The 26092-nt window shown below is 41.9% G+C and overlaps 2 protein-coding genes and 1 pseudogene across 13 annotated transcripts in view; 2 read left to right on the top strand and 1 right to left on the bottom strand.

Annotated features, from left to right (window-relative positions):
- The window catches only part of RAPGEF1 (Rap guanine nucleotide exchange factor 1), a 151422-nt gene extending 150241 nt beyond the window's left edge, over nt 1-1181 (top strand). For all 12 annotated transcript variants that reach the window (XM_089675102.1, XM_089675106.1, XM_089675103.1 and 9 more), the window contains one exon: nt 145-1181. In XM_089675102.1, coding sequence (XP_089531228.1) covers nt 145-295 — 151 coding nt within the window. In that variant the 3' untranslated portion in view covers nt 296-1181. The remainder of the gene's footprint in view (nt 1-144) is intronic.
- A 12949-nt stretch (nt 1182-14130) lies between these two features.
- Nucleotides 14131-26092, bottom strand: part of PRRT1B (proline rich transmembrane protein 1B) — a 30404-nt gene continuing 18442 nt past the window's right edge. Inside the window, exons 3-4 of the mRNA XM_089675100.1 lie at nt 17028-17162; nt 14131-14510 (exon numbers count right to left, since the gene is read on the bottom strand). Of these exons, the coding sequence (XP_089531226.1) occupies nt 14364-14510; nt 17028-17162 (282 nt within the window). The 3' untranslated portion in view covers nt 14131-14363. The remainder of the gene's footprint in view (nt 14511-17027; nt 17163-26092) is intronic.
- On the top strand, nt 17729-17940 carry LOC149463554 (U2 spliceosomal RNA; annotated as a pseudogene).

Genomic DNA, 26092 nt, shown 5'->3' with positions numbered 1-26092 from the left:
TGCATATACTGATTCTGTTAAATTTGGCCGGGGCATCTAGGCTTCAGTGATTTCTGATCACCAAAGGGTTAAAGCTCTATAGAATTTGTTGTTGATCTAATTCAAGTAAATCATTTAATACAGTTATAACAATCTCTCCCACAGTCACTATGAGATTCGGCGTAATGACGAAATCATCTCTTTCTTCAATGACTTCAGCGACCACCTGGCCGAAGAGGCTCTGTGGGAACTGTCCTTAAAAATCAAACCCCGCAATATAACTCGAAGGAAAACAGAAAGAGATGAGAAGACCTAAGATATGGGGGAGGCAGGCAAGACTGCCACAAGGACTATGAAGAAGAAATCTCTCCTGAAATGGGGAGCTTGAGGCGACTGAAGGGGGCAAAAGGGGATATTCTTTGTTTACTGGTCGTCACTGACTCCCTTCCCCTCTCCCAAAGACATGGGTTACCCCATCCACAGTTGTCTTCTGTTTTATGTTATGTTGTGACCCCTGAGTCACAGATCTCTGTGCCATGTCACTATGGACCTCCCTGCCTTTCATTACCAAATGTGGACTGCAGACATGGAGGTATCGCACTGTGGTTCGAGTAACCACAATGAACCTGCCCTTTTGTTAACTAAGGACTTATGGGAAATCAGGCTAGTGAAAACTAGCTGCAGAGCCCAGATATTCATTGTAAACCTTTTCTTTTTTTTTTTTTTTTGCCAACTTTTGTTTTCAACTCTGCCAACGCTTCCCCTCCATCCACAACAGAGGGCAGCGTGCTCCTGTATATATATCAGTATTTGGGTCGGAACGGCAGATAAATGTGATGTACTATTATATTTTTTTTATGTTGCATGTTGAATATACAAAGACTGAGTGTGTAATGTACATACGAGAGTAAAACGCAAGACAGACATTAGAATCTGCGCCAGTTGAGACAAAGGCAGACAAAGGAAGTGAAAATGAAAATGTCTTACGCGGCAGGTTAAATAAATGTTTTAAACGTAGTCGTTTGTCAACACTTCCGGAAGTAGGGACATGGCAATTCTGCATCCATTGTGACAAATCTGAACATATAGGACCTGTGTACATTGACCTCTCACACCAAAAAATACCATTGCATACCTTAAGAAAAACACATGGTGGTCATGAGGTTACAGAAATATTAATTTAAATAAAAAAATGAAATTCATTAACGACTTGTGATTGCATATGGGCACAGAAAGGGGTTACCTGATCGCATGAAATTTATAGGGAATTCTTTAAAGTGTAAGTGAATTTTAAAACCAAGTGCATTTACCTTTTTATTTGTTTTGTTCTTTTCCCTGACTAAACTTCACCTAACAACCTTTGCCCTCCACAGATGTATACCTACCTTGATTAAACAGGCATGGTTCCACTGTTTGTTTACATCCAATAGACTTATTATGCAACTATCTCCTGTCATTTCTGGGGGCAAGACCCATAGATATTTAAGGTGCTGTAATGGGTAGGTGCATCCAGGCCAATGAAAACGAGTGCCCCTGTATGTAAAGAAGGAGCGCAGCCACAGCTGTCATATTTAGGCAAGTATGCATCTGTGGAGTGGGAGGGTGGGTTGGGTTAGAACACAGGAAGGGGCAAAAAGGATAAATGCACCTATCCTTTAAGCATTCATTTTTCATTTACAGTGAGTAGACAAACTTTACAGCTTGGTGTAGTGTGGTTCAGTCACGTCATATATACATTGCTCAGCCATTGAACAAAAATGACAAAGTTTTTCATAAAGTACCAAAGTAAACAGCAGACAAAACTTTTGATTTGGTTGATGTAGGGAAAGTGTTAGAATCTCTCAAGTTTTTATTGCTGTGTGTATGTCCCCATATTGGAATTTCCCCTTCACTTTCTTTCCTGGTGGTGCAACAAGAAATGAAGGGAGATACCCCCAACAGAGGACAAAGACAGCAGTGAAATCGGAGTTCCTAAGAGTTTGCGATTACATTCAAAAATTTACAAAAAGTTTTGATGTTTATATCTTTAATGCACGCAGGGCATTTGTTTAGCCCCTCTGAACGCCAGAACTCCTGGCAGGAGAAAAACTGCTACTTAAAATGTGGTAAAAGCCATGTACTGCACACGCATTTAGGCGCTTCAAGCACTCGAGCAGTAATGAAATTCCATTGGTCAGCATATTACTTTATTCTGGCAATTGAGATGCATTAACACTCAAAAGCTAGACTAGTCTAGCGTTTTTTTGTTTTTGTTTGCGCTCATCTCCTGAACACTCCTTTTGTGGCTTTTTTTTTTCAGCGTGTAAATGCTTCTCTTCTAGTGTGCCTATAAAGGCCTATATGTGCAAGGACACACAGCCTTACAAAGAGGTGCTTTTACAGGCTGAAAAAAGCCAAAAGTGGCATTAGCCCAGTGCGCATGAGGCCTTAAAGTATCGGTGTGGTTGTGGTTACATCCAGTTTTGCTTTGATGCAATTAATTTTCCTCATTTTCTTGTATGGATATGCCTATACAGTATCTCACAGAAGTGTGTCCACCCCTCACATTTTTGTAAATATTTTATTATATCTTTTCCTGTGACAACACTGAAGAAATTACACTTTGCTACAATGTAAAGTGGCATTTGAAACAGAACAGTAAAAGGACACATATCTAAAGCAATTATATTATAATCTGTGCTGCATCTGTTGAAGTTTTTACCTGTGCCTCAGCAGCACATGGTCTTGTCTGCAGTCAGAGCGCACTTGCTGCATTACATACTGTGAGATATGCTTAGAAGGAGCTGGGAATCAGATTACAGTCTACAATGATTATAGTCATCATATTGAGACAACTGGAAAAGGTAGCTACAGTATCTCACAGAAGTGAGTACACCCCTCACATTTTAGTAAATATTTTATTCTATCTTTTCATGTGACAACACTGAAGAAATGACACTTTGCTACAATGTGACGTAGTGAGTGTACAGCTTGTATAACAGTGTAAATTTGTTGTCCCCTCAAAATAACTCAACACACAGCCATTAATATCCAAACCGCTGGCAACAAAAGTGAGTACACCCCTAAGTGAAAATGTCCAAATTGGGCCCAGTTAGCCATTTTTCCCTCCCCGATGTCATGTGACTCGTTAGTGTTACAAGGTCTCAGGTGTGAATGGGGAGCAGGTGTGTTAAATTTGGTGTTATCGCTCTCACTCTCTCATACTGGTCACTGGAAGTTCAACATGGCACCTCATGGCAAAGAACTCTGAGGATCTGAAAAAAAGAATTATTGCTCTACATAAAGATGACCTAGGCTATAAGAAGATTGCCAAGACCCTGAAACTGAGCTGCAGCACGGTGGCCAAGACCATACAGTGGTTTAACAGGACAGGTTCCACTCAGAACAGGCCTCGCCATGGTCGACCAAAGAAGTTGAGTGCACGTGCTCCGCGTCATATCCTGAGGTTGTCTTTAGGAAATAGATGTATGAGTGCTGCCAGCATTGCATTGAAGGGGGGGGGGGGGGGGGGGTCAACCTGTCAGTGCTCAGACCGTACTCTGCACACTGCATCAAACTGGTCTGCATGGCTGTCATCCCAGAAGGAAGCCTCTTCTAAAGATGAGTGTGTCTTGCCTACAGTCAAGCATGGTGGTGGGAGTGTCGTGGTCTGGGGCTGCATGAGTGCTGTCAGCACTGGGGAGCTACAGTTCATTGAGGGAACCATGAACACCATCATGTACTGTGACATACTGAAGCAGAGCATGATCCCCTCCCTTTGGAGACTGGGCCGCAGGGCAGTATTCCAACATAACGACCCCAAACACACCTCCAAGATGACCATTGCCTTGCTAAAGAAGCTGAGGGTCAAGGTGATGGACTGGCCAGGCATGTCTCCAGATGTAAACCCTATTAAGCATCTGTGGGTCATCCTCAAATGGAAGGTGGAGAAGCGCAAGGTCTCTTAACATCCACCAGCTCCGTGATGTCATTATGGAGGAGTGGAAGAGGACTCCAGTGGCAACCTGTGAAGCTCTGGTGAACTCCATGCCCAAGAGGGTTAAGGTAGTGCTGTAAAATAATGGTGGCCACACAAAATATTGACACTTTGGGCCCAATTTTGGACATTTTCACTTAAGAGTATACTCACTTTTGTTGCCAGCGGTTTAGACATTAATGGCTGTGTGTTGAGTTATTTTGAGGGGACCCCAAATTTACACTGTTATACAAGCTGTACACTCACTACTTTACATTGTAGCAAAGTGTCATTTCTTCAGTGTTGTCACATGAAAAGTTAGAATAAAATATTTACAAAAATGTGAGGGGTGTACTAACTTCTGTGAGATACTGTAGCTACCTTTTCCAGTTGTCTCAATATGATGACTATAATCGTTGTAGACCGTAATCTGATTCCCAGCTCCTTCTAAGCATATCTCACAGTCTGTAATGCAGCAAGTGCGCTCTGAGTGCAGACAAGACCATGTGCTGCTAAGGCACAGGTAAAAACTTCAACAGATGCAGCACAGATTATAATATAATGGCTTTATAAATCTCTCTTTAACTGTTCTGTTCAAATGCAACTTTATGCATTGACATACTTTCTTAGACCCAGTCTGTGTGGACAGTATGGTCACCTGCTGACTTGGCACCATCCACGAGCAGGCTAACCCTTGAATAAGACGCAGACATTGAATCCAACACAGTTTAAAGTGTTACTAAACCCAGGACCCTGCGTTCACCAAATTCAGTCTTCCACAGTACACAGAATATGGAAATGCAATTATGTTAGTAAATATAGAAGAAATTCTTCTGACCGTGGGAACTGCTAGTGTACTATTTACCATGATGTGTGTGGTTTGTGAGTCTTCTAAGTTGAATGTGTCATCTTTCAACTGCTCATGTTTGCATAAACCACAAAAACTGCTCAGTTTTTTCACCGTTTGGTGTTGTCATCTTGAAAACAGGCTTTCAATTACCACCTGGGCATCAAAGACACTGCTATACCTTCTACAATGGCCATGTCTCTCAGATCTCCATATACATCATCAGCAGGAGGGAGAGATTAGATATGGAGACAAGGTCTTAACTGACAACATTGTTTTCTTAAATAGCTAAAATTAAAGTGTTACTAAACCCAGGACCCTGCATTCCCTACATCTGGTCTCACACAGTACATGGAAGTGCAACTATTTTATTAAATATAAACTGCTAAATACCTTTTTCTCATCAGCAGTTTATAGCAGTCTTATGACTTCTATCAGTGTGCAGCTGAGCACTGGTTAATCGTGTAGGAAGAGTTTTCATTCTCCTCTGACTATCCTTTGAGGCTGCATATCTCCTGACCCTCTGTCTGGACAGTGCTGATTGTGCACCCTTCCTAAAAAAAAAAAAAAAAAAAACTGTAGCAATGCACATCAAATTGAGCATGTGCTGAGTACCTCCTAGGGCTCTGTTTGAATCTGGTGGCAATGAGAAACTTCTTAGTACATACATTTCGATATAACTGGCTTTCTGTATGTGAGAGCCAGCAAAGAATCCTACATTTGGAGGCCAGTTTTTAGGCTTTCACACAACTTTCTCCTAGGATTTACACTGTTCCCCAATTGAATACAGTTTGGAAAATGTGTGAATCATGGGTGAAAGTTGTTTGATCCTTGTGAAAACATGTATAAATGGACCTGTGTTTTTAAGAATATCTCTTCCATATTGCAGATGTGTAAACAGAATGGATTCCTAAGTGACCAGATTACTAAAGGGAGTGAGGGGAACTGGTGAACTGCAGCCTGGATGAATAACTAAAGTGCTGAACAGGTAGAGTGTGTTCCCAGTGTGTGTATCAATACTTTTTTTTTTTAACTCGACAAATTTTAGACATTTTTTTTTCTGTTATGTTGTCAGGCAAAACAAAAATGGCAACCACCTGAGTCTATAACTGGCTGTGAAAGTAAGGTGCACGTGGAAGGGCTTTCCACAGAGTAAATAAGACGTGTGTCGGACTATTCAAATGTGCTGGTAGGAAGCTGGAGATCTGGGCTGCTGTTCTTCATGTAAAACATAACAGTCTAAATCCCCAGCAGTCTGTCTGCTCCCTTCACAGTTCTCCAGTCATTCTATGGGGATCCTTTTTGATTGGATCACTGCAGAGTTCATGTTGGACCACTTGACACCAGACTGTTGTGGCCTGAACTCAGCAATCCAGGGCCCTAGCGCACGTCCTGCACTGGCCAATTGATCTAATTCTAAAGCATAAACATAAAAATTATGAACTAACAGTCTTTACTTTTATGAAGCCTGGCTGCACAGCAATAAAAACATGGCTTATTTACATCTATTGGGCTTTCAGTTTTTGGGCTAGATTGTATAATTAATATAACCTCTGGTGCTGTACCACCAAACTACAGATCGTGATGAGCACTGTTTATAATAGTAGTGATCTTAACAGGACTGTATATTGTTTTTGTCTGTCTCCTTTGGTAACATGAAGTCCTCTGGGAATATTTTGTCATATATTAAATGATTATTTGTAAATGTTTATAAAAGGTAACAAAGCAAGATGGAACCAAATACAATTGCCTTGAAAGGAGAACTTGAAGCACGATATCCACTCATGTATGCTGATTAAGAGTTTCTAGTTGTCTATTGTGGGACACAGGATTCAAAGGCAATCAAGTTACACTGCCACCAACAGGAGGATATGGACACTGGCAAACATCAAAACAGTGAAGAGCCTAATAATAACCCCTTCCATTCCCAGCATGCTTCAGTTTTTTGCTAATGTCCTATGAGGATGGATGTCTTTTTTTTTTTTTTTTTTTTCCTCTGGAAAAAGGCTGTGTTTTAGCGAACCTCTTTTCCCGCTATTTTCAAGATTACATTTAATTTAAGGTTTATAGATTGTATAGTACAGGACACACATTTTTTAAATATGTGCAGCTACATTTAGGTGATTGGATACTGACAAAAATTGGGCTGCTGGGTCATCCCGCATGTATTCCCTCCCATACCCAACTAGCCACAGTTTTTCCTAGTGTCTAAGGGTGGTGAACCTCTTCTCTACTAAGAAAAACCTACCTTCTTCATTAAAGTTTTTTTTCTTTTCTGCATTTTTTCTGTGATTCTTCTATAAAGATTTGGCTGCTCCATAGCCACTGTAGCTTTCTGCATCTTCCATATTGGTTGACTCCTTGTCAGAGCCTTGGGAGTACTGTACCCAGACTCCACAACACTGAAGATGTGGGCCTAGATTATAATGTTGCTTTCAGCACTGGATCCTGCTGTGGGTGTTCCCTTTGGCACATTGTGTAATGAATGGAGTTAGCCGCAGGGTGCTGTCCAGGTCTCGAGGCCCTGGGTTCAAAGTGTTTAACACTCTGCCTCTTCCCTGATTCATGCTCTAAAACATTCCCCTTTCCCTGTCTCGACAGGCAGGTCCCCTGACTGCTATGCAACAGCATTTGCCCCAGGGGGTTATCACCCCAGTCCTACAGTGGAATTATATCAAGGGTTCTACTTAAATCTCTTTTTGCTTCCAAAGCCCAGTAGAGAAGCCTGTCCAATTCGATCTAAAAGTTCTCAACTTGTTCCAACATTTACAAAATGTTTGCATGGAGAATGCAGGGTCGGTCATTGTCTCCCTTCTTCTGGAGGCTTTTCTGGCATTTTGACTGTCTACAGGACTCAAACTTTAACAAAGGTGCTTCACCCATTGTTGGCTCTGCTCCATCCCCAAGCGACTAATGTTGTGGGTGTACCTGGATGATCATGTGTTGAGGATCTCTAGCTCTGAAGTCCAACATCTGCCAGATCCTACAGAGTTTTGGGTGGATCTCTAATCTGAAGAAATTGTTATTGGACCCCTCACAGACTGGAGTACCTGGGCTTGACTTTTGGCACAACCCTTTCCAGGATCTTTCTGCTGTGGGAAAAACTCCTGTCTCTTCAGTCTCGTGCCTAGAGCCCAGGCTCAGAGGAATCCTTTGGTTCATTCCTGCATGAGGGTTCTCATGCAGGGTCTCAGGCTCTATTCATAGTTGAGCACTTAATACTGATAGCCTGGAACAATGCCCTCTGTTTGAATCCTAAGAATCTTTTTTTCAGGTGCTGCTCCCTCCTTGGTTCTATCCCTATTGTGTCATTGCTAGGTTTTGACTGGTTAAATGAACTGACCAAAGATGCTCTGTGGGTGGTCCTGTCAGCAGCCCGACATCCCTCCATTGAAAAATTGTAGGCTTCGGGGTGGGAAATTGTTAGCCAGATAGCACATGCATCCAGCCACGTTTACTGGTGTGTTTGGGGTCGTTGTCTTGTTGGAACACCCATTTCAAGGGCATTTCCTCTTCAGCATAAGGCAGCATGACCTCTTCAAGTATTCTGATGTATTCAAACTGATCCATGATCCCTTGTATGCGATAAATAGGCCCAACGCCATAGTATGAGAAACATCCCCATATCATGATGCTTGCACCACCATGCTTCACTGTCTTCACAATGTACTGTGGCTTGAATTCAGTGTTTGGGGGTCGTCTGACAAACTGTCTCCGGCCACTAGACCCAAAAAGAACAATCATACTTTCATCAGTCCACAAAATGTTGCGCCATTTCTCTTTAGGCCAGTCAATGTGCTCTTTGGCAAATTGTAACCTCTTCAGCACATGTCTTTTTTTCAACAGTGGGACTTTGCGGGGGCTTCTTGCAGATATCTTGGCTTCACATAGGCGTCTTCTAATTGTAACAGTACTCACAGGTAACTTTAGACCTTCTTTGATCTTCCTGGAGCTGATTGTTGGCTGAGTCCTTGCCATTTTGGCTATTCTATCCATTCGAATGGTAGTTTTTCTCTTTCTTCTCTTTCATCTTTCAGGTTTTGGTTGCCATTTTAAAGCATTTGCGATCATTTTAGTTGAGCAGCCTATCATTTTCTGCACTTCTTTATATGTTTTCCCCTCTCCAATCAAGCTTTTAATCAAGGTACGCTGTTCTTCTGAACAATGTCTGGAACAACCCATTTTCCTCACAGTTTCAGCGAGAAATGCACTGTAACCAGCATGTACAACATTTGCTGCCTTCCTTCCTTAAATAAGGGCAATAATTGCCACCTGTTTTTCAAAGAATGAATGACCTCACTAATAGAACTCCACACTGCTATTATTTTGAACATGCCCCTTTCAATTAGTGATTCAATTACACAGAATCAGCAGCATGCATGTCATGGCTGTTAGGTCTGTTGGATTTCTATTACTCTACTATACCTGCTAGTAAATTATTTGCCGTGTAGAAATATCATTTCTACCAAAAACAGTGATTGATCAGGTTAGTGATGTCTGACTGCTATTATTTTGAACACAACTGTATATACTGTAGAGGTGTTTACTATTTCAGCACACACCCCATTAATTCATATGTGGATAAATACTTCAAAACTAGTGAATCAATTATTCAATAAAGTTTGAAACTCCTCCCACTAACTCAATAAAGTGCTAATCGTGCTAAAACCACAGTTCAAAAGTGTGCTAAGTGAAAATCATCTTACGTATAATACTGTGCTATATTCCAATGCAAATACATAAAACATCTATATAGATTGTATAAACAGTCCCTTGCACATGTGATAGAGCAACACAAAGTGGCACATAATTTAGAAGGAAAAGGATAAATGGTTTTCAAAATTGTTTACAAATAAATATGTGAAAAGTGTGGCATGCATTTGTATTTAGCCCCCCCCGGTCAATACTTTGTAGAACCACCTTTTGCTGCAAGTCTTTTTAGGTATGTCTCTACCAGCTCTGCACATCTTGAGAGTGAAATTTTTACCCATTCTTCTTTGCAAAATAGCTCAAGCTCAGATCGGATGGAGAGCGTCTGTGAAAATCAATTTTCAAGTCTCGCCAGAGATTCTCAATTAGACTTAGGTCTGGACTTTGACTGGGCCATTCTAACACATGAATATGCTTTGATCTAAACCATTCCATTGTAGCTCTGGCTGTATGTTTAGGGTCGTTGTCCTGCTGGAAGGTGAACCTCCTCCCCAATCTCAAGTATTTTGCAGACTGTAACAGGTTTTCTTCTAAGATTGCCCTGTATTTGGCTCCATCCATCTTCCCATCAACTCTGACCAGCTTCCCTGTCCCTGCAGAAGAAAAGCATCCCAGCAATATGATGGTGCCACCACCACGTTTCATGGTGGGGATGCTGGGTTTATGGAATGATGTGCAGTGTTAGTTTTCTGCCACACATAGCGTTTTTGCTTTTAGGCCAAAAAGTTCAATTTTGTTTTCATCTGACCAGAGCACCTTCTTCCACATGTTTGCTGTGTCCCCCACATGGCTTTTGGCAAACTGCAAATGGGTCTTCATATGGCTCTCTTTCACCAATGGCTTTCTTCTTGCCACTCTTCCACAGAGGCCAGATTTGTGAAGTGCTTGACTAATAGTTGTCCTGTGGACAGATTCTCGCACCTGCTGTGTACAGATGCTTTCTATTCAATCTGACAAAGTGTGAGGTATTTTGCAAACATTTCACGCTCTAGATGTGCAAAGCTGGTAAAGACATACCCAAAATGACTTGCAGCTGTAATTGCAGTGAAAGGGGGTTCTACAAAGTATTGACCTGTCTTGAAAACCATTTATCATTTTCCTTCCACTTCACAATTATGTGCCACTTTGTGTTGGTCTGTCATATAAAAGCCCAATAAAATACATTTACATTTTTGGTTGTAACATGACAAATTCAGGAAATGGCAAGGGGTATGAATACCTTTTCAAGGCACTGTATCAGTATGGATGTCACTCCACTTCCTCAAACTCAATCTTTCTAAAACCGAGCTTGTAAAATTTCCTGCTCCCCGATCCCTCATTCATGACTTTACCATTAGGAACAACAGCCCAACCATTGGTCCTTCCCCTCATGGAAAGGTGTAATCATAGACTCTGAGCTCTCCCTTGGGCCCCACATACAATCACTGGCTAAATTCTGCTGCCTCAACCTCTAAAATATTACCAGATTTCGCCCCTTTCTAACCATTGACACCACAAAACAACTTACCCACGCCTTGGTTTTATCTCGCCTTGATTACTGCAACTCCCTCCTCATTAGCTTACCCCTACACAGGTTATCCCCTGTTCAGTCTATTATGAATGCTGCTGCTAGACTTGTACACCTTACCAACCAATCAGTGACTGCTGCCCCTCTCTGCCAATCCCTGCACTGGCTCCCACTAGCCCAACGTATAAAATTCAAAATACTAACCACAACATACAAAGCCATCCACGATACTGCCCCTAGCTACATCACCAAAGACATCTTGCTCTCTAGCTCCCTTGTCGCCTTCCATACTCGCCTCCAGTTCTTTTCCAGAACCTCTCCCATCCTCTGGAACTCCCTACCCTAGTATGACCAGTCAACCCCCACCCTGTCCACCTTTAGGTGATCCTTGAAAACTCACTTGTTCAGGAAAGCCTACCCCACCTCCACCTAAGAACTGTACTTGAGTCACCTCCATCAGATCATCCCCCACTGCTATGGCCTTTTGTACCACCTCCCCCTTCCTTTAGATTGTAATGTCCATGAGCAAGGCCCTCCTATTCCTTCTGTATTGAACTGTATTGTAATTGCACTGTCCCCGTTTATATTGTAATGCGCTGCGCAAACTGTTAGCGCTATATAAGTTCTGTATAATAATAATATTGGTAGATCTGAAGGGTATTGTACAGCTAGATTGTAGGGTCAGCCCTAAATGTGACAAGAGTAGGTGTACCCATAGGAAGGTTTATTTTTGTCTTTTGTTAAGTTATATAGGGATCCTAACCCTTCCCTCTATCCAAAACTAAAAGAAAGGAATCCTTTAGGGTGGGGCTCTATCAAATAATAAAAAAACACATTGCTGCCATCTAGTGTTACATTTATGGAATGCACAGTACTTTATTTTGCCCATCAATGTCATTTCAGACAAAATAACCTCTACAATATTAGAAAATAGCTGTAAAGCTTTCTGTAATGGAAAAGCGAGTATATACACTGCTCAAAAAAATTAAAGGGATACTTTGAAAACACATCAGACCTCAATGGGGAAAATCTCATAGTAGATATCTATACTGATATGGACCAGGTAATGTGTTAGGAACATAAGGATGCCCCATCGTTTGATGGAAATGAAAATTATCAACCAACAGAGGACTGAATTCAAATACATCCCGAAAATCAAAGTGAAAAATCAATGCAGCAGGCTAGTCCATTTTGCTGAAATTTCATTGGAGCAACTCAAAATGGTACTCCGTAGTTTGTATGGACCCCACATGCTTGTATGCATGCCTGACAACGTCGGGGCATGCTCCTAATGAGACGATGGGTGGTGTCCTGGGGTATTTCCTTCCAGACCTCGACCAGGGTATCAATGAGCTGGACAGTCTGAGGTGCAACCTGGCGGCGTCGGATGGACCAAAACATGATATCCCAGAGGTGTTCTATTGGATTTAGGTCAGGCAAGCATGGGGGCCATTCAGTGGTATCAATTCCTTCATCCTCCAGGAACTGCCTGCATACTCTCGCCACATGGGGCTGGGCATGGTTGTGCACCAGTAGGAACCCAGGACTCGCTGTACCAGCGTAGGGTCTGACAGTGGGTCCAAGGATTTCATCCTGATACCTAATGGCAGTCAGGGTGACATTGTCTAGCCTGTAGAGGTCAGTGCATCTCTCCATGATCTCTCCATGGATATGCTTCTCCAGGCCATCACTGACCCACCAAAACGGTCATGCTGAACGATGTTACAGGCAGCATAACATTCTCCACGGCTTCTCCAGACCCTTTCAAGTCTGTCACATGTGCTCAGGGTGAACCTGCTCTCATCTGTGAAAAGCACAGGGCACCAGTGGCGGACCTGCCAATTCTGTTGTTCAATGGCAAAATCCACAGGACAACTATTAGTCGTGCACTTCACAAATCTGGCCTTTATAGAAGAGTGGCAAGAAGAAAGCCATATGAAGTCCCATTTGCAGTTTGTGAGAAGCCATGTGGGGGACACAGTGAACATGTCTAAGAAGGTGCTCTGGTCAGATGAGACCAAAACTGATTTTTTTGGCCTAAAAGCAAAGAGCTATATGTGGCAGAAAACTAACACTGCACACCACCCTGAACACACCATCCCCACTGTGAAACGTGGTGGCAGCATCATGTTGTGGGGATGCTTTTCTAAAGCAGGGACAGAGAAGCTGTTCAGAGTTTGAGAAGATGGATGGAGTCAAATACAGGCCAATCTTAGAAGAAAACCTGTTACAGTCTGCAAAAGACTTGAAACTGGGGCAAAGGTTCATCTTCCAGCAGGACAACGACCCTAAACATACAGCCAGAGCTAAAATAGAATGGTTTAGATCAAAGCATATTCATGTGCTATAATGGCCCAGTCAAAGTCCAGACCTAAATCCAATTGAGAATCTGTGGCAAGACTTGAAAATTGCTGTTCACAGACCCTCTCCATCCAATCTGACAGTCAGAGGTATTTTGCAAACATTTCACACTCTAGATGTGCAAAGCTGGTAGAGCTATACCCAAAAAGACTTGCAGCTGTAATTGCAGTGAAAGGTGGTTCTACAAAGTATTGACCTGGGGGCTAAATACAAATGCATTCCACACTTTTCAGATATTTATTTGTAAAAAAGTTTGACAACCATTTACCATTTTCCTTCCACTTCACAATTATGTTCCACTTTGTGTTCATCTATCATATAAAATCCTAATAAAATACGTTTACGTTTTTGGTTGTAACATGACAAATTTGGGAAATTTTAATGAGTGTGAATACTTTCTCAAGGCACTGTAAAAGCAAGAATCCTTAACCTCTGCTCCAACGGTTCAACATCTTTGAGATCCCTTGCTGGTGCCAACATCTTCCCATTGTGTCTGTCTTTGCTCTTGATTGCCCAGAACAGGATGGTGCCACTCCTGCGCATACACAGTAATTCATCCCCGGCACTCTGGCACTGTTTCTTTTGCAGAAGAGCTATTGCATGTCTACTTTAGAAAGACACTACTGTATGATGCCAAGAGACAACACTTGAACATACCTGGATATGAAAGGTAAAATCTGGTAACCATGGACAACAGACAACTTCCAGACTTCATTTTTATACTGGTTGATGTGTCATACATTACATCTAATGGAAAAAAAGGGAGAGAAATAAAAAAAAAAGTATATTTTTATTTAACTGTTTTCTGTACATATACACATTTCTGTATTGCCCAATCAGCAGAAAAATGTCCAGGCAATGTCTTTTATATAGTGCTGAGAGAGGCTATACATCTGGTAGGGCTTAGATGACTGTAAGTTTATCTGTTGAGTCCAGTGTTGAAGGGTTTCTGATGGAAGTAAGGCAAAACCCACGTGTGGGCTTCCCGGAACGCCGTTGCCCTTTCATAAGAAGATAGCGACCACTACATATATAATCCAGCTGACTGAAACAAAGACTCCAAATAGAAGACTGAAGAGGACAAGAGATCTGGCCTTCCGGGAGGCTTCCTGGGCCTGAAGGATGTCTCCTCTGCTCAGAGCGGTCCGAGTCTGATACAAATAAAAAAAGAAATAATTTATTGTGCATCCTAGAAAGTGAAGTTGTTCACAGCGACCAATCAAATTCCAGCTGTTGTCTGCCTAATGTAATTTATATAACAATGCTGTGCACCCAGGATCAGTCCAGCACCGCACACAAAGACCGTTCAGGGGGGGAAAAAAGACAAAATCATTTGAAATAGAATCTTAGTTCAAGGGGCCCAATTTTGATGGTCGAAAGGAAGACCACTGCTAATCTAATAAAAATGTTCTTGCTTGTTAAGTTCGTGTGAACTTCACACAACCTCCACCTTCTGATTTGATTGTGCTATCTTGCTTGGTCAGGGACTAGGAAGACAGAGCTTGTAATGCTAACTGCCCTTAGGTGTGGGACCCGATGATGAGAAAGGGCACTGGGCTGCAACACCACAACTTTTTTCTGCAGAATGCTTCAGTTCCTAGGCCTTTTGGCTGAGACCAGGGCATTTTTTTGTTAGGCCACATTGGCACTTTTTATTTATTCCTCTCCATAAGTCTGTAACCTTCACTTTTTATAAATATTATATTAGTATTTTTAATATTTCGTTAAAAGATTTAGGCAATATTGGTAGGCGGGGGCTTTAAGAAACCCATCGCTGTATCTTATGCACGATTTAATTTTAAGTTTTGTTTACTAGCCCAAGCATATCCAGCATATATACACTGTATTCAGCAATGTTGCAGGTAATTATGGATAGATTCAGGCAAGTAATTAAGTGACACAGCTGCAGCAAGTGATCTAATCACTGCTGTGTATAAATACCATCTCCAAAATGGAAGATTTTGCACTTCCTGATGACGGTCTATTGATCGAAACCTGTTGAGGTTTGATGACGCAACTTCCGCTGACGTCATTTCCGCCCTTTGGGATGCGGTGGCCATCTTGGTTCCTATTTACAGTCAGCAAGGCTGACTACACCGAGTGCCAGGTTATGGGCACTTTGCTTGTGAGTTTTATTCTTATAATTTCTCCCCATCATTAAAGTTTTTTATGGTTTTACACTCTGGGATGTTTGCTTTTGTTTTTGTTCACGTGTTGAAACTTGATTTACTGCCGGGAGGAGAGGAGAAAGTTTAAAAAGTTTATTTTGAAACTATACTGTCATTTATATCCCCGCTGGTCATCATTCTATTGGTTACTATCGGCCAGATCGCATGATTCCCAGGAATGAATATTGGTGCCATTCACGCATTGGGCTAGTCCCAAACCAGGCGCTTAAGACCAACCTAGAGATAGGTGGTCGACGGCTAACGGCGAGTGCACATCCATGTGGGGCACAGAGGAGCAGCTGTCATTTTTTGCACGAAGTTCACCAATTAGTATTCAACACCTGGGCACTTTATTTTTCCATATTGGGACTGAATGTTACAATTATTTACTTTGCATATGTGAAGCAAAATTACTCATGTATTCTCAAATTTAATGCACTTAATTTATGCGCGGTTCACATGGCCCTCCATTAAAGAGATTCACCCTCTGTATTTGTCCTGTTTTACCATTATCACTGAGACAGTCATAGAGACAAAGTGTTTGGAGGTATTTTCTCTAACGTTGTGTTTTGGCTGTGGGACAGGAAGTCAAGGTAAATGTCCCAATAGGATGCAAATGTAAAAAAAGACTGTGGTTTTACCACCATACTCTATACAAAATGATAAAAAGTTCCCATCTAAGATCTATGGATGGGGCATTCTTGAACCCTCAGAATACGTTGGCCTGTTTACTTTTACAATGAAATAAATGGAAAAAATGTTCACCCCCTTCTGCTGCCAAAGGCTTGGGGAAAAAAACATTTTGTGGTTGTTTTATTCAACCTCTAATAAACTTTCTCCTTACTGTCCCAAATGAGGAAAAACTTAATCTGCTTCATTCATCTTTCCCCTCCAAACTTCCTTCCAACACTGAGTAATAGTAAGTTTTGCATTCCCAGTATACTGTGCCCATAGTATGATGTGTTTTGGAGATTAGTCAGCCAATTACATTATGACCCTTGTATCACTTATCGATATCACAACTTGGGAAGTTGATTGAGCTTCCATATCGAAAGCAGCCCCTGAGGTACCCCATAGGATATGAATATCCCAGGATGAGAACCACAGTTCTAACCCTTCTCTATTCAGAACAAAAGCAAAATGTATTGGCTGGAGTCCTGCTCTGCTGACTGAAGCCATTCAGTGTAGTGCCTGGCATATTTCCTTCCATTGACATGAATGGTTGTGTGCTGCTGTACTCATATATACGGCGGTGCTCTAGTAAAAATAAGTACAGTGGGTGGGTGTATGCATAAAATAAAAAAAATTTGTGTACAGCGGCACACACCATTCATGTCAGTGCTAGGTTGTAGGCTGCCCAGGTGGAAGAAATATGCCAGGCATTAAGCTGAATGAGCCGAGCCATGTGGAAGAGCTCTAAATGGCACAGAGCCAGCACGATGGCTTTTTCTGAGGTATTCCAAGTTGTTGCTGTCACTTTGCCCCCACCCTGTGTCTCACCTCATGAGAGTAGACCACGGCAATGATGCCTGTTAGGAAGCAGCAGAAGAACATGACCAGCACGGACTCCACCATGTAATCTTTGGTCCTCACTTCCGGCTGGGGAGGCTGCGGCATGCCCAGCGATGCATCATTCTGCAAAGATCAGAGTATGTCAATGGGGTATAATTACACAAAACCTGGCATAGAGTACAACCTTGTGGAATTTTTAGAACTATATGAATGTCATCAATGTCCTTACTACATACTATATTGCAGTCTGATAACCATATGCTGTTGTTATATGGAATTCCTTTTGTATACTTGCTTGCAGGTAGTTCTTACTTTCCTCCACTTTTAGATGCAGTTTAGCAACAAAAACACTATTTAAGGGGGGGGGTTAAAATAAGTCAGCTTTTGTACACATAATGTCATTCTTTTTTTTTTTTTGTAGTTCTGTATACTGTAGAAAACTGATACAAGCCCCCTGCCATGTCTTTTAATTGTTGTAATGAATGCAAATCCAAAATGTTATGGTCTTCAAAACTGGTGACAGCCATCTAAGTGGGGTATTTCTTCACTATGAAGAGATTTCTTCTTCCTGTTGTATCTTTAAGGCAGGAAGTAAAGGGAGTTCTCCCCAAATAGGACACGGACAGCAACTAATTCCTACTCAATTCAAAATTAAAAAAAGAAAAAGTATGGAATTATATATACAGTACTTCGCTTCTTGGCCTTTTGGCTAAGATCAAGTGTGGTATCTGTTCTTATCTGTTTTTGGGAAGAGAGAATGGAGAGTCCCAGGAAGAAGGGGGAGGGGGGTGCTGTCTAGTATCTTATCCCAATGTAGGTTGGAACGGCGGGAGGGCCCCTTTTCTCCCAGGTGGAATCTGTCCCACAGGCTTGTCCCCAGTTGATGATAGGGCTATCCCTAAGTTCTAATGTCTTCCTGATTGGGATGGTGCTGCACTGGTCTGGCTGAGGGCCTGGGCTGTGAAAGAAGCTCATAGTGTATGTACCACTGGAGTGACAGAGTGACAGTCCAGGGGTGCCATAATTCTCATGGTGGGAGCTCACCGTGGGTTTTTGGCACCATGGTCACTGCACCATTACACACTTTTTTTGCACCTGCTTCTAGGGTCTGGCCTTTTGGCTAAGACCAGAGGGATTCTTCATTCCTGGTCGGAAGGCCCGTCATGGTTCTGCACTATGGCACTACTGCACTTATCCACTTCCCCTTTTTTTATTTGTTGTCACAGCACTTTTTTTCACAGTACGGTATGCATTTTCACTTTCCGATTTGTAGGATGTAGGTCCTCAGGCCTGTCATGAAAGTCTTGGGGAGAGGGCATGTGTCCTTTTGGTCAGGTTCTTCCCCTGCCATGGGGTCTCCCTCCTGGTGAGGCCTTCTAGTGCTTGAGTTGGCCTGTTTTGGTAGACCTCCCAAAAAAAGGGTTCCACATGGTTTTGGCTGGGTGGACCAGTGAGTACCCCAGTCCCTGTCAGGAGCCTTGCACCCTAGGGGATCAGGGCAAGGGTCCTTTCTCTTCTGAGGAGGACTATGTGTACAGTCTGTGCACATTTTTGTGTTCCACTTTTGTGTGCTCATTTTTTTTATGCACCAGGTGTTTTGTGAGTGTTTCACTACACGACGGGTCAAAAAAAATAGACATACTTTAGATGTACTTTAATTCCATACAATTAAAAGAATTGTTTGTGACCTTTTAAACATAACAGGATTTTTTAAACCAGGTTTAATTATACTGTGGCTTGTGTGATGGTTATGTTTGTTATTTTAATCTTTAACACAACTGGAGTTTTCGGATTCTTTTATTTTTGATGAAGGAATCGGCAATATCTCCCCAGTCCCCTCCATAGTTAATACAGACAACACTGGATAATGCAGAAGACACTGCTGAGCTCAGCATGGTTCACCAGTCTGCAGCCACTCAGAGACCCTCCAGTACTGCTTCATTTAGACATGAATAATTCACTGCCTTTCTGGAAGAAAGAGCTGCAACAACAGTCTTCCAAATATCTCATTTCCTTGTCATTCCTCATAGGACATGTAGAGGACAAACTCCACCATGACACATCATAATGAAGAAAGTTTTAGCAAAGAACTCAGTCCAGATGGTTTTCTGAAATGAGCTGATTGTGGATTCTGATGGTAAGTGCCACATCACAAAGCTGCAGTTATTTTTTAAGCATACATATTTTTATTTTATGGTGATAATTTTTGTGCCACAATGTTCAATTTATAAATAGATATTGCATTGGTGTGAAACTTTCATTACTATATAAACCTGCAACTCCTGAGATCAATAGCATAACTATCAGTCAATCACTGTCAAAATATTGACACCATCACCTCCATATTTCCAAAATCCAGCTCTTCTCAACCAAAGACACCACCAACATAATCATTTGTCCCCTTGTTGTTGCTTGCCTTGACTATTGCAACTACCTCCTCATTGACCTATCTCTACACAAGCTATTCCCCCTTCAGTCTATCATGAATGCTGCTGCCAGACTCATCCACCTTACCAACCTCTCAATTTCTGCTTCCCCTCTCTGCCAATCCTTCCACTGATTTCTGCTTACCGAAAAAATACAATTAAAAATACTAACAGTCAGCATCTGCTACATACAGTAAGCAACGTCAAAATACCATCAAAATTGTCTGCTTTGTTCCTCCCAAGATCTCCTGCTCTCTAGCTTTGTTGTCACCTCTACCATGTTCATCTCCAGAACCTGTCTGTGCCTCTGGAACTCCCTACTCCAGTCTGTCCAACTGTCTCCTACTTATCCCCCTTTAGGCGATTTCTAAAAAATCTCTTCAGTAAAGCCTATCCTACTTCCACCTAAAAACTGAACTTTACCTTCCCCATCAAATCTTTCCCCAGTGTATGCCTTTTGTATCACCTGTCCCTCCCTTTTAGATTGTAAATTCTCAGGAACATGGCCCTCCTAACCCTCTTGTATTGTACTGTAATTGTACTGTCTCTTTTTATTTGGTAAAGTGCTGCACAAACTGCTGGCACTATATAAATCCTGTATAATTCTAAGAGCAATAAGATATTGATGATAATGCCAGGCAGCTGTAAAATACACACATATCAGCTTTGTATTCATGATTAAATGTATTTTGTGAATGCAGCTACATAAGTACCCCAGTTTGACTTGGTGCTAGCTTCTTGCAATCCCCAATAGAGCAGAACTCAGACTGGGAGGAGGGACAGGACTGAGAGCCTGTCATGTGTGTTGCATGCAAATGTACTAATAAAGGGACAGCATGAGTAGGGAGATGACCTTATCAGTCTACTGCTCATTAACCACTTGCCTATCGGACACTTTTACCCTCTTCCTGCCCAGACCAATTTTCAACTTTCAGCGCTCTCGTACTTTGAATGACAATTGTGCAGTCATGCAACACACTGTACCCAAACTAAATTTTTATACTTTTTTTGAGTCAAATAGAGCTTTCTTTTGGTGGTCAGGACACTGATGATCATTGTAGATGTCCCCCTGTGAAATGCCGCTTACTGGCTCTCCTCTCCTCACGCTATCAGCATGAGGAGAGGACTGCCAATAATCGGTATTTCCTATTTACTCGGTGATCAGCTGTGATTTGACACAGCTGGTCAAATGGTAAACACGGCAGTGGTTGGCCTGTTCCTTAGTCATGTGATCAGCTGCGTCCAAAGGACACAGCGATCACAGATCACACGCAGTTCTGGGAGGACGTCCATGGACGCCCTCTCAGAACTAGCAAACCGCACTGTAGACATCTTTTGGCTATAGCGTGGTCGGGAACTTGTCAGCAAGCTGTGATCAGAAAAAGGACACTGCTGTATTCCATAACTGAAAGTGGGTTTATCCATCTGACTGTGCTGTGTAAATCTCAGGAATGAATGGACAGAAATACAAACCCTTTGGCAGGTTAACAAATACTGTATGTACCATTATTTATCTGTGTATGCAACTGTTTCCCTGGAGTTCATCTTTAAAAATAGCAAGCTTCTCTCATTGATACGTATTCCATCTCATGAGTCATTATTTGATCATGGCCAGTTTTCCTGCTTTCTGCAATAAAAACTTCATAGAAACTCTTCAGCCAGAAGGCAATAATATTTTTATGGGTAAAAGCCACATGATAATCTTTGTGAATTGGCTTTTATATGAAAAATGCTGCCAAAGTCCATAATATAACACACATACTATAACTTTAGCAGATCCGGGCAATAAAATTTTCAGGAATGGATACAATAAGATTGAAGGTAAATGAGCAAAAACACAGAGACGGGGAAACAGTCCAGGTATTAGGCTTTTGGGACAACTTAGGAGAATTCATGGACAGGGTTGGTGGGTGGTGAGCAGCTGCCTGAGCTGACAGTCAGCTGCACAGGTTTATATTACAAAGTATGGCACAGCATGGGTTAAGTGGTGGTCACCTGGGCAGCACACTATTGTCAGCAATTCTGTCTCCAGTAGCCATCATTCAAAATAATGAGAGCAGTTAGTAGAGCTTAGTAACGATTCTTGCTAAGCTTCAGGAAAAAGCTATAGGCATTTAGTAAGTGTTTGGACAAACCATCTGGTTGTTCTTAGTTTAATGTTGGGCCATACTGTACATGTATTGATTCCAATGCACAAAGTATCATCGTTCACCACTTGTTATATTACTTTAAGCTACCTTTACTACCAGATAAAGATAAAAATAACTGCATGGGTTGGAAACAATTGCTCAAGAGATTGCCTAGCATCATAACAAATGGAAATGCTGTTTGGGTAGCGACCATCAAACAAATTGATTAAAACGTAAAACCTCTTAACAGTGGTAGAAATCACCTTAAATAAACTACTTCAGCCATCTTCCTTGGTTGTAAAGGAAAGGAGGGTTTAGTTCCTTTTTTTTAAGGATCAGTATCTTTCAACACATACTGACTTCCAGCCTTGAAATCCCACAAAACATACTGATAAGGTGACTCTTTGGGGTTTATTTACTAAAGCTGGAGAGTCCAAAATCAGACTCCCTTCTGCATAGAAACCAATCAGCTTCTAACCTCAGCTTGTTCAATGAAGTTTTGGCAATAAAACCTGAAAGCTGATTGGTTTCTATGCAGAAGGGAGTCTGATTTTGGACTCTCCAGCTTTAGTAAATAAACCCCTTTTTGTCTATTCTAAATTTCATGTCATCAAACCAGGCTATGCAGCACACTGCCATGTCTTACCCAAATTACTTGGTTCAAAGTGTTTTAGGGCTCATTCACACCATACATGCATGAACTGACGCGCAGATTTCACTTGCAGAGACATCAGTTTTCATGCGAGCTGTAATGACATTTATACACTTTGCAGATTCCTGCACAGTAAAACATCTGCATGTGATGCATTGTGGTGTGAACAGGGCACATAGAAAACAATTGATTCTGTTGTGCCCTTATAGAATGTGTGCAGAAGAACTGACGTCTCTACACCATGGTGTGAACGAGCCCTTAACTACTTGCCGACCGCAGGTAGCCGAATGACGGCTTCACTGCGCCCAGCCAGTTCTGGTAGAGCGTCATATGTCGTCCTCCCAAAACACGCTCACCTGCGCGCCCCCGCGATATCCATGATCGCTGTGTCCTCAAGACACAGCTGATCATGTGATGTGGTAAAAGGCCAATCACAGCGACCTTTTACCACGTGATCAGCCGTGTCCAATAACACACTGATCACCATGAAATGCAATTGCCGGTTATCGGCTGCACTTTCCTCACGCTGTCACAGCTTGAGGAAAGTACTGCCGAGAACTGGCAGTTTTCAGAGGAGGGATCGGCACTGATGATCGGTGCCCTGCAGTGCCACCCATCAGTGCTGCCTATCAGTGCAGCCTCATAAACGCACATAATGAAGGAGAAAAATTTTATAATAGAAGCAAAGAAAAACTTTTTTTTGTTCAAATTTTTTGCTTATAGTGCAAAAAATAAAACACCCAGCGTAAATACCACGAAAAGAAAGCCCTATTTGTGTGAAATAAAATTATAAAAATTTCATGGGTATAATGTTGCATGACCGCGCAATTTTCATTCAAAGTGTGACAGCGCTGAAAGCTGAAAATTGGCCTGGGCAGGAAGGGGATAAAAGTGCCCAGTAGGCAAGTGGTTAAACCCAACATAAAAACGTTAAGACATAGCTTCAATCACCGATGTTACTGTGTGCTCATTGTTTTTGTTGGCAGTGTCATCTGCACCTCTCCAGTTCTGTCTGTATTGACTTCCGCCTTTGCAGTGACTCCATTCACATAGCAGGGTCCCTGTGGAATCCCTCTGTAGCCACTGCAGTGCCCTGTCCCTCCTGGGACTACAGATCAGTGTAAGGCATCGACATGGTGAATGCAAGGCAGCATTGCACATGCACATTAACAAAAGCATCATGGGACAACATAGTCCAGGCAGTGGATGCTGAGGATGGAGGCTGTGTGCGCTACCACAGGAGACATTAGAGGGCGCACTTCACCTGGAAGAATAAATGGGTGAAGTAAAGTAAAAGTAAAAATATCTTTACAAAAAGAATTAATTGAAAGTGCAATTATACAAAGGGCATTCAAGTCAAACCAGGAATTTTAATTTTACAGGTATAAAAAGGGATGCTAGAGTGGCGGTACTAAACTCATGGAAGAAAACCTCCTGCGCTGAGAATGGATGAACCCTATCAAAAGCAGCTACCACCTAAACTTTAACCACAAAGTAAATAATTGCATACAATAATAGTGGTGTAGCGCTAAATATAATAATTGAGCATGAAGAACATATAAAATCATAGACTCGTGATCCCCCCACATATATATCCCCAATCAGGGGACCAATAATAGGTGAAGTGAGTTATTCCTCACAGAGGAACACAAATAACACAAGTGAAAAAAGGTGTCCCAATATAATGCATCAGGCTGTATTGCAGTCCAAAATAGCAATTCCAAGGTGCAAGAATTTCTCGTACACACATGTGAATGTAACCACAGACAATAGGTGCCGCACACTGTGACGTAATATCCGTAAGTGGCCAAAGTGCCTCCTCACCTCCTTTCTGTGACCTCAAGGGCCTATTCGCTTAGTGGAATAACTACAACAATCCAATAGATAACCACATCTCCAGATGTACCCTCCTGGATGCCTGGTAGCCTCTAATGTTCTTGATAACTCTCCTGTAGTGTGGCACTCACATATATCCGCTTTCCATCATAGGGACATCACATACATAAAAAGAACCTCTATAGCGTGATACTGTAAAAGCTTTATTATCCGCCAGAATATGTATAAAGAAATGCCCACTCACATTGCCATAGAGTACACACAGTGTTTTCCCATGTTATGGGTATGTACACTCGATTTCCAAAATGGCGTCTTACTAAACTCAGTAGTAAGTGACAAGTGTGTCCTATAACTGACAGGCTTGGAATAATAGAAAAGAAGGAGCGCCCGATGTCCAAAAGAATGCAGTTTTGATGGTAGATAAAGAGGCAATTATTGAAAGTAATGATAAGTACATCAAGCCAACATGTTTCGGGAGAAAAGACTCTCCCTTCTTCAGGGCTATTAAAAAAATACAAAAAATATACAGAGAAACAAAAATACGAAAAGAGAAAAAAATGGTATTTGTTTAATAGCCCTGAAGAAGGGAGAGTCTTCTCTCCTGAAACGTGTTGGCTTGATGTACTTGTCGTTATTCTCAATAAATGTCTTAATCTACCATCAAAAGTGCATTCTTTTGGACATTGGGTGCTCCTTCTTTTCTATTATTCCAAGTATACGTGTGGAAACGACCTCAAGGCTGTACCAGAAAGGCAGCCCAAATCCTAAGAGGGTTGACCATCAATATCCACCATTGGGTATAACTGACTGGGGGACATCTCCCTACCCACCTACACAACCACCCACCTACGACCAATGACTGATCCAGTCAGTCCAGCGCAGGCTTCAGCACAAACAAGATACTATTATTGATAGGCGGCGGAAATGTCGTGGGTCAGTCCACAGACCATTAATCAAGATGGCAGACAACAGTGTTGGTGCATGCATGGAACAGCATGTGATGATGAATTTTCTTGTGAACGAAGGAGTAAAACCCACAGATATCTACAAAAGACTTCAAGCACAGTACGGTGATGGGACGCTCAGTCGCAGTAAGACATTTGAATGGTGTAAACATTTAAAAAATGTCCGTGCGTCCATCAGTGACTATCCCGGCTGCATTGGTTCCCAGCCCACAGCAGTCTTTCCTGTGAACATTCAGCGTGTGGAATGCCTGAGCCTAGATAATCGGTACATAACCTGTCTTGAAATTGTACAAGAGACAAATCTTTCTGTGGGAACGGTGAACACAATGATGACGAAGTGAAACAGGCTGTCCTAGGATGGTTCAGGCATCTTTCCAGGCATTAGTTAAAAGCTGGGATTAGTGTATATGTTGAAAAATAAATGCAGTTTTCACTCCTTGAAATTAGTTTTTTTTTATTATATAATCTTAAAGTCACAGTTTGACTTGAACACCCCTTGTACATTCAAACAGTAAACATACTTTTACTAAGAGGGTTTAATAACACTTCCATAGGCAGAAAACATTCAGGGAACACCAGTTGTCATGAATGGTTCCCTCTACTCCAGAAAGTACAGAATGGCAATCTGGAAACTTTAAGAGGAGTACAGGGCTAACTGTATGCCTGTATGAGCCCTCAGATAAAAATGATACACCGAACAGGAGAGCCCTCACCAGAGATCATGTTCTTGCAGACATTATATAGGCTGATTTTTTCTGTTGGGGGAGCAAAGTGGTCCCACATCTGAGAAAGGCACATGAGGGTGTCCCAAGGTCAGAAAATAAGTCAAACTTTCATGATTGCAGTTTTTCGTTCTTGACAAGCAGCCTGAAATCATCTTCTGTCTGGTGCCCGTCCCTCCTCTCCCCTTTGCAGAAATATATTGACTTCTCAAGTTAACTGAGGACACCGGGGCATTGCATTGAGGGTGGCTGGAACATATTTGTCACAGAAGCCTGGTACCTCAATTCCATGGACAGCTTTAAGGTCTGTTCATGTCAGAACC

Source organism: Staurois parvus, unplaced genomic scaffold (assembly GCF_062004578.1).
Source record: "Staurois parvus isolate SC_StPar_1 unplaced genomic scaffold, SC_StPar_1.0 ptg000154l, whole genome shotgun sequence".
NCBI lineage: Eukaryota > Metazoa > Chordata > Amphibia > Anura > Ranidae > Staurois > Staurois parvus.
The sequence above is the reverse complement of the archived record's forward strand: the minus strand, read 5'-3'. Positions and strand labels throughout refer to the sequence as shown.